The sequence below is a fragment of the Helianthus annuus genome, chromosome 14 (genome assembly GCF_002127325.2).
Source record: "Helianthus annuus cultivar XRQ/B chromosome 14, HanXRQr2.0-SUNRISE, whole genome shotgun sequence".
Taxonomy (NCBI): domain Eukaryota; kingdom Viridiplantae; phylum Streptophyta; class Magnoliopsida; order Asterales; family Asteraceae; genus Helianthus; species Helianthus annuus.
Genome location: NC_035446.2, coordinates 66,103,363 through 66,113,168, shown reverse-complemented (window position 1 = coordinate 66,113,168; position 9,806 = coordinate 66,103,363). Strand labels below are relative to the sequence as shown.

At 36.7% G+C, this 9,806-nt stretch overlaps 1 protein-coding gene across 1 annotated transcript; it reads left to right on the top strand.

The window, feature by feature from the left end:
* The first annotated feature begins 7,920 nt into the window (after positions 1 to 7,920).
* On the top strand, positions 7,921 to 9,509 carry LOC110905663 (mannose/glucose-specific lectin). The gene is given in 5 exon segments (XM_022151240.2): positions 7,921 to 8,198; positions 8,307 to 8,556; positions 8,677 to 9,048; positions 9,050 to 9,317; positions 9,320 to 9,509. Coding segments are annotated over 4 exon segments (930 nt in total). The 5' UTR covers positions 7,921 to 8,198; position 8,307; the 3' UTR covers positions 9,361 to 9,509.
* The last annotated feature ends 297 nt before the right edge of the window (positions 9,510 to 9,806 follow it).

The following is a 9,806-nucleotide window of genomic DNA, read 5'->3' as shown; positions in this document are numbered from 1 at the left end:
TGTCAGAACCATTCAAAGTGTAAACGACTTCGAATGTTTCATCATTCAAATCTGCCTTTGATAATAAAAATTCTTTACTATAGGACCGTTTGACCGACGAATTTTCCCTGTTGACTGACTTTGACTTTCCAGACCCAGATTTCGACTCAGACTCCTCATCAGTATCCAACACCTGATCGACCACCTTTTTGATTAATTCAGACTCATGATCAGTATCGGACGAGGTATATGTGACATCAATGTTATCTGGTAAAACGTCAGTTGTGTCGGTTTTAAGCTTAATATTGACTGCTTTTTCCAATTGCTCCTCATTTGGTCTCCTAGGAGAATAACCATCCCAAATCGGAGGCGGACATTTGTTATAAGTAACAGTCGATTTCTTACCACAGTCTTTCTTTTCTTTCAGCTTCTCATCTTTAAAAGCTTCCATACCTGCAACAGTTGGGTAAATACGGTCAATGAGATAATCAGAACTAGAATAACTTTGCAGTAAACGTCTAATTCTCTCATTTTCTATCTTTTCTGTCTCCAACTCTTGCTTCCACTTAGCACTCTCTTCGATGTAGAAATTTATTGCCTTCTGCTTTGTCATCATGACAGCATTCATCATCGTCAGTGCTTGTTCTCTCTCTGAGTTTGTCTTTTGGAGACCAGTTACTGTTTTGTTCAAAACATCGTAAGATTCTTTCACATAGTTGAGATTGAACAGTAACTGCTCCTTCTTCTTCTCACACTCAGCAATAATGTCGTCTTTTGCAGCACATTCTTTGCATGCTTCTAAACACTTATCGCAAGGCTTGACGACTTCAACAATCTTCTCAACTTCAATTGTTTTAACAACCTCAATCACCTTTTCTTCTTCTTTCTCAACCTCGGTAATCTTCTCAGCAACACCTTCAACATTCTGAACATCACCTTCAGATTCCTTCTGTTGCTCTTTAGCAGCTCTTTTCTCTTTTAGTTTCTCTATTCGATCTGCAAAATAGAAATGAAAACTTTCAGGAGAAAGATGAAATTTAGCAACATTTATATGTTTCTCTTCCTCATCATCACTGCTACTGTGATCCGGTGATTGATCAAATTTTACAGATTTATCAGAATCATCACCTGATTCACTAGAATCAGACGGTGTTTTATCAAAAACAACTGCTTTTTCTGAAACACTCTTATTCTTTACATCTTCATTTGAACTCTGTAAACATTCATCTGAACCTTCTGAAATTTCTCCAGATCTCTCTGAAAGTTTATCAGTACTATCTGAACCTTCATCAGATGACACAGACTTGTCATCTTCACTCTTTGCTATCTCTCCAATAGATTTCATCCAAGTAGAAAACAAATCTGGCTCTCGGACGATCTTAGCAATGAAGGCTTTGAATTCTCCCTTCTCATCCACAAACATATCCCAGCTGAAACCTTCTGGTAGTTTCTCATCATCTTGATCGATAATGCGTGCTGCTGTGGCTTCAGATGATATGTAATTACTCCAGCTGAAATCTACCAAACATGCTCTCTTGGGGTCTTCAATCTTCCTACCATGAGCCGTCTGTGGTTCTTGAGATTGACCAACTTGTTGATAGATAGCTTTGCGGTAGTAATCATCTTTCCCGAATGGATTCTGTGCACCACTAGCTTCTCTTCCCTTGCATTCCCGTTTGAAATGGCCTTTCTCCCTGCACCGAAAACAAGTAACTTTAGATTTATCAAAACCTAAAGTAGATACATGAGCATCAAGAAAGTCATTTCTCCCGGTGATGGTTTTGAACTTCTCAGCACGTCGAAGAACACTTGCAAGACACCATTTGATATCCATGAGTTCCATTTCTTCGGCATCTATTTGATCGTAATCCTCTTTGGTAAGCATAGGATTTCCGATCCGACCAGCAACAAGCCCTTCATAGGATAACAATACAGAACCAAGAAGTGCCATGTGGTCTTTCGCAGTGTCTTCTGAAAAGCTTTGACCTTCTGGAATGTTGAGAGCTATGTTGCATTGAATCACATATCCATTTCCGGTCTTTGTACCCTGAGACTGAAAGCTTGTGTTTGTCTCTTTTGGATTCACACTCGGAAACGATGAAAACCCGCTGCTACTCTTGTTTGAACCCTGATCAGCTTTTTCAGATGAATCACCAGCACTGAACGCAGTTTGAGTCTTCGGACTTCTTTCAGACTCAGTGACTGGAACACTACCCCGGTAGTACATCTTTACATCCTGTTGACCACTCGGACTATTCATTCTTGCGATCTTCTGCTGCTCAAGATCCTGACTTTCAATTTTCTCAATGAACTGTGAAATAGTCAGCCCGTCATACACACCAGTATTCTTTAAAATCATCAAATACGTTCCCCACTCTTTCTGAGGTAACGCATCCGCCAACTTATCTACCCACTCTTCACGACCTTTCTCAACTCCCAGCATTGATAGCGATCGCACCAAGTGACAGTATCTCTCGATTAGTTTCTTAGTATCCTCTCCCGGCAAACTACTAAACAAATCAAATTCTTTCTTTAACAATGCTTTCTTGCTTTTGATCATATTTTCGCTTCCCTCGAATTTTACCCTAAGAGCATCCCATATCGACTTGGCAGTTTTGTCGTGCTGTAGCAGAATGCATATATCTTCTTTAATTGCCTACTGTAACAAACTGATCATCATTTTCTCAGCTCTATACATCGCTCGTTCTTGATCAGTAAATTCAGATATCTCTTTGATGACTTGCAAATCTGTTCGAGGCAATGTGTACTTCTTCAATATGCATTCCCACGATCTGAGATGATTTGCCTGAACCCAGTTTTCAAACCGATCCTTCCATCCATAATACTCCTCAATGCTCATCAATCTAGGGGGCTTTTGAGTCGTTCCCGTCTCGTTTTCTAAATTCATTGCTTGAACAATTGCGGCTAGAGTAGTCGATGATGCAAACGCGTTGTAGAACTCGGAATCCATGTTGACTTAGCACGTTTTCCAAGGTATATGACAGAAAAGCGAACCAGGAAGATCCAAATAAGCGAATTAGATGTTCACAAAGGCGAACTGTATTTTTGAGCGAACCAGACTTGGTCTTTGGAGCGGACCAACACACAAGTGAACCAGAAAATTACTTTGGAGCGGACCTAAAAACTTCCTTGGAGCGAACCAGTGTTGACAGATAAGCGGATCTGTCTTGATTTTGGAGCGGACCTGTTTTTGGAGCGAACCAGAAACAAAATTGTACAATCGAGCAAACCAAACCACTAATCTGGAGCGAACCAGACTCAAAATTGTATCAATAAGTGAACCAACCACGACCAGAAAAGCGGACCTATTCAACGTATGTACGAGCGGATCACTTTTCGAACCTGATTTGACCCATTTTTAGGCTGTGTTTTGACCTGAAAGTTTCAAGGGTTTGTCTTTGATCAATTTTGTTCAATCTGTGAGCTTTTGAATGAAATTTGACCGTGAAATCTCTTCGAAATAAGAAAAGAAGGTGTAGAAGTGAGAAGAAACGATGAAAAACAGCTACAATCTGCAGAAAACCTCCTCCCAAGCTCTGATACCACTTGTAGGATCGTTTGCTGACCCGAACGAGTCGTTCAGAGGTTGTCTCTTGCGTTTCAGATGCGGAATAATAAGAAATGCAAGTAGAAGTAGCTTGTTCTTCCTCCTAACTGCTTGTTTTATTGATTTGAAACGTTTTACAGCTCGATCTTCACACCGGCAGAGCTTCGGCGTGGAATACAGAATGAACGTTATGAGGTCCGCTCAAACAACCCCTATATATAGATGTTTAGGTCCGCTTATGTGTCACTATGCCATAAGAGCGGACCACAAAGTCCACATAAGCGGACCATGCTGACAAATGAGCGAACCTAGGATCTCATGACCCTATGAGCGGACCTAACTCATAAAACCTATACAGACTCTTGTTTTCTCGTATTTCGTGCCCTATTCTATACAATACGATGTAAGACCTAATCCTAGACACCTAGACGTAATCAACAGATGTAGTGCACCAACACCTTTGTTTGCTGCCATCCTGTACATAATTGGATAGTCATCCATAAGGCACTTGTTTAGAATCCATACATCAACGACATAGTCTAATTTTCAACATAATGCACATTTGCATATAATTTAATACAATATCATTTACAATCAACATAATGCACATGTGCATATAATTTAATACAACATCATTACAGTAAATATAATACACATGTGCATATCGTTTAATATAATATCATTTACAAAGTATATACATCAATTACAGTCAACATAATACCTTTAGTCACAAATCGAATGGACTGCAACTTCAGGTATGTATTCAACATCAACTTCAGGTATCCAATATGGGGCGCCATTGGGTGTAAAATGTATAACAGTCGTAACCGTTCCTCTGAATTTAATAAGAAAATTTAAAAAATTACATGTGCAATGTAATTTAATATACAATATAACAAATTAATTGTCGTCATCATGCACATGTGCATATATTTATAATGTACCATAATTTATAATATGGTTCAGTTAACACAGTGCACATGTGCATATATTGTTGATTATTAATTAGTGACAACATAATATGAATGTGAACATATTTTAAACATGTATAACATTGAACAATATACAAATTACACAAAATAGACATGGGAAACCTATTCTCAAACCGAATGAACTGCAATTGAGGTTGTTCTGTATTTATGGGTGTTGTACCAGTCGATGTAGTGTCAATCGACAACGATTGGTCAAATATATTGACATTCCCAGATGCATTCCCAGATGATACCGTAACATTAGCTGGTATTGACATGGAATCAAGAGTAGGTATTTCAAATCCATGAAGGGGATGTCGACTATCCACTGTTGTGTACACAATTTTGCAACTTTCAATTGGATTGAAAGCATATACGGGTTTGGCAGCAGATGGACCACCAAGATAGGTAGCATTTGATATTCAGAGATTGGTGGGTTAGTATCATCAGATGCTTCAACACGAGATATTTCAACACGGGATGAATCAGAGGACGCCATATGTAGCAATAATCCCGAATGCCACAGCAATGAAATTTGTGGGATGAAATTTGTGGGATACACTGTTGTCTAATGTCGTGAGAACCACCGTAAACTCATGTGCCACCGGTAAGCCGCCGTGAACAGCCGTTAACCTCAATCATAGTGTAGATGATGATGCAGATTGTGGATTGGGAACAAATGTGATGAAGAAACCCTAAAACAGGGGACACGCGTGTTTATGCTACAGACCATATATTTACAATTATGACACCATGTGTTTTGTTGTTAGAATTCAATATATTTACAATTTTGCCATGTGTTCACACTGGTTCTCGCGGTTCTCGCAATAAAGGGTGGTTCCTAACGGATCTTTATCATATATATATATATATATATATATATGTGTGTGTGTGTGTGTGTGTGTGTGTGTGTATATATATGTATCAACTATATGTATACCTATTTGTATATGTTTGTGTGTATGTATATGAGTATGTTTGTGAAACCGCTTGTTTGTGAAATTCAGTGTATATATAAGAATGATATAACCATGTGCGTTGTTGACTTGGCCCTTGAAATAAAGAAACATATTATTTTATTAATGGTTTGGTGTGGATTGGATTTGGATGTTAGATATATCACGTCAGCAACAATTTATTAATGAATTGTAGTTTAGAACTAATATCAGATAAGACATCAGCCTATAGTTTGTGTAATATTGCCTTTCATTTCAATTTGAACTGAAAAAGCAGCATATAGTTTGTGGCCATGCTTAAACTTTACTAGATAAACTGTGTGTTGCTGATAAATTGATAAACACAGCAGATAAACTGTTGTTTGCTGCTGCAGTTAACTCTTATTATTTTTATATAATTTTCGTATCTATTGCAGTTATAATAACGTTGTTTTGATAAATTGTAGGGGGATTATTTGAGTGCGATGCAATATGTTTACAGGCCAAACTTCAGCGAGTATCCAGATGAGATGACCCTGAGGTGTGGGCAGGTGTGATTGGACAAAGTCGCATGCGTCATGTATACGGGATAGGATCAACAGATCCACAATACTTGGTGACCGGGACATCTTCTTCTTCTGTCGGGTCTGCACCATCGCAAATAGAGTAACAACGGTCTCAAGAAGAGTATCTTTATTACCATTTGGTATTACTAAATGTTAAAAATGTTGGTTCTTGTCACTAAGACGGCCCATTTTATAGTTCAATTTTCACATACTAGATCTTACTAAGTCGACCCACTAGGACGGTTATGTTTTGCAAGTTCTAACGGTTTGGTTTGCGGTTTTACCAAATCGTGAATACCCTAGTATGAATGTATTTAAAAGTATGCATGCATTATTATCTTTGGAAATCAAACTAATAAACACCTTTTCTTTTGCCTCAAACATTTCTTAATATAATGTATTTACTAATTATAACTATATATATTTTAACAACTTTTTAGGTTCAAGTTCTGCAAACCTGAATGGTAGATCTTGAAGCTCGGGTTGAAGAAGAAAGGAATCTACTTGCAGTTCATCTTGAAGAAGAAGGGAATCTACTTGCAACTCGTCTTGACGAAGAAAGGAAAGCAAGGGAAGAACTTCAAAAACAACTTTAAGAATTTATGAAGAACTGGCGTGCTCCCTCTAATTAGTTGTAGTTTTTTATATCTTCTCGGAATTATGTTGAATTGTATTAGCTTAGGTTTAAATATATTGGAACTTGCGTTACGACGCATGATTTTTGAATTTGTGTCATCGTAACTTCGGTGAAATTTTGTAAAACAGGTTTTTGGTATTACAGATTATTCTAGAAATTTTTTGCCAAAAAATGCAGATATTTTAATTATTTTTTGCAGTTTTTTATTTAATAGATTAGGCTGTTGTAAATTTGTCACAAAAAATACTCAGTTTCCTCATAAAACTGTCACAACAAACATTCAGTTTCCTCGGAAAACTGTCACAAAAAACTCAGTTTCCTCGGAAAACTGTCACAAAATACTCAGTTTCCCTGGGAAAACTGTCACAAAAAAAAAAAAAAAAATACAAACTCAGTTTCCTCAGAAAACTGTTACAAAATTATGTGATTTTTATTTTTAATTTTTGTTTTTGTGTTGAAAATTCGTAAAAACACTTCTTATTTATTTGTCGTAATTGGGTCACAAATAATGTTTAATAAAATTTGTTTCTTTTTGTTTTTTTTTTTTTTTTGGTCAGAAATGTGTAGTTAAAAAAAATAAATCCTAAAATATTATAATTAAATATATTGTAGGAGATTCGTAGCAATTTGCAACGTAGTAGTTTTGTAGGAAACGTGTAGGAAGTTGCGTTGGAAATGTGTTGAACAGGTTCCTACGAGCTGTTTTCCTACATCAGGTGTTTGTCATAAATGCGTAGGAAAGCTAGTTTTAAGACCCGTTTCGTACAAAACTGGTGTAAGAAGTTTCAGATTTTCTAGTAGTGAATTGATGAAACTTTAAGAATGATCATCCTTGATAAAATTTTTGTTTCTTTTTTTTTAGTGAAACACGTTTGAGTATACATCATTGAGTTGGACGACAGCAACCACTCTACACGCGTCAATGTTGAAGCTCTTCATTTTCTATATTGATTACAACTTGCTTGTCGTCAGATTCAATACTAAAGCAATTGAAGGATATATTAGTAGACAAAAGTTATAACCCAATGAGCTAATGTAGAAGTGGTAATGGAAAGAATAGGTGTTTTAAATGACTCAGGTTTAATTTCTGCCCCTAGCATTTAGTTTCTGCGTCACCTGATGATAATGGAAGATTAGGCGAGTAGATCACTACCTAAAATAATTTCACCATCTAAATAATTGATTAAAAAAATAAAAAAAAGGCCTAAAGGATACATACGAGATTTTGCTCATAAATCAACGATCGATATTCCAGACCTTATCCCTTCATCAACATTCTAGAGTTATTACTGGTTTCGACACTGAAGTATAGTACAAAAAGTTATAAATGAATATTTAATGCACTTGAATGTGTGACCTAAAAGAGCTCAATTATTGACTAAGGGTCTGTTTGGTATATGATGTAATGGAATAGATGAGAGAATGGAATGAACAAAGGATTGAAATGGATCATTACATATAAATGCACGGGGATTTATGCCATCCTTGACATTCAAGATCAGTTCTACAGTCTGGGTACTCAAAAGAAGGCTAGCAAGTGAGGTATGAGTCTAAAACTCAAAATTTATAATAAATTTTGCTTGTTAGAAACAATGCAGACCCATGTATCTTCTCCAAGTGAAGTTCTAAATGTATATCTCTTTGATACAGTATGGAAGGAGTACTACAAAACATGAAACCAGGCGAATTTATTCGAGTAGCACCATGGGGACAACCGGTCAGAGATCCTCAGAAGAATAACTGGTCTTTTGAAATTGAGGAAGGTCATAAGCTGCAAAGTATAAGGATTGGTCATGCTGATGATGTGATAACCTCACTCACGTTCACCACCGAGTTTAGAGGTGCATTGAGCATTTCTAATAAGTTTGGTAGTTCGGCTAGAGCACAATCAGTATCGCTGGTGATTATATATATCTTGACTTAATCTACTAATATATATGCATACACACACAAAGACACATATGCACAACCTTATCAAGCATCATAATATTCATGTTGGCACATATGTATGTATATTCAGGTAACGTTTGACTCGGATGAGGAAATAGTTGGAATTAAAGTAATCTTCGGTCTTAGTGGCCGTGACACATACCTTTCTTCTTTGTTTTTTATAACCAACAAGAACACGCATGGACCTTTTGGTGGAATAACCAATTCTTTGTTCTCCTTAACATGGAACAAAGGCTCGTTAGTTGGATTTTATGGCAATGCCAGCGATTGGATTGGTGGCATTGGCGGCATTGGTGTCTATTTGAAAGTGTATGGGGAAATCACGAGGATCGGAACATGGGGAAAACCTCTTCCGGCATTTCGACAAACTATTTGGTCTTTCCAACTTGAGGGGAATTATCGTTTGAGCAAGATAACCATTGACCATGGCGATGCCATAAACTAACTCTTTGATGTTCAACTCTTCTGAAAAGGTGGATGATCCGAATGGACTTTCCATAATCGATCACGTAACACTCGATGAGGTTGAAGAAATTGTTGGCATTAGTGGCATGGTTGGAACACTCCCCACCTGTCAAACAATAATTTCATCGATATCATTCACGACGAACAAAAAAACCCATGGGCCATTTGGTGATAATGTCAAAGGGACACCTTTTTCTGTGTCATGGGATGCTGGTTCTTTTGCTGGATTTTATGGCCTTCAGGTCGTTATTTTGATAGTATCGGTGTCTATTTGAAGGCTACAAATTAGGATATGGAAAACAAATATGTAATTTGTTCTTCTATCTTCAAAGTTATTTCATATATCATAGGATAAATTATACTTTTCGTCCATTATATTTGTACCAGATTGTAGTAGACGTCTTTTAACTTCAATAATTACAGTCGTAGTTTTTTTTTTTTTTTTTTTTTTTTTTGTTAAAAGCATTGCAAGTCAAATCCTTTTGATTAATAAGGTTAGGCTTTTTCATTTATCACATGCAAGACACATGAGGGTATTTCAGTAACTTTACCAATTTATTTAAAATTATCTTTATTTATAAGACAAAAACAAAAAACCTACACACACCTCTCTATCTCTCTATCTCTCTCTCTCTCCATTGTGTAATTACCCTAAGCAGATTAGAAAATAAATCTGAAACAAATTGGTTTGTGCCATATTCAGATCTAAATGCACAAATTTACCCACACCAACTC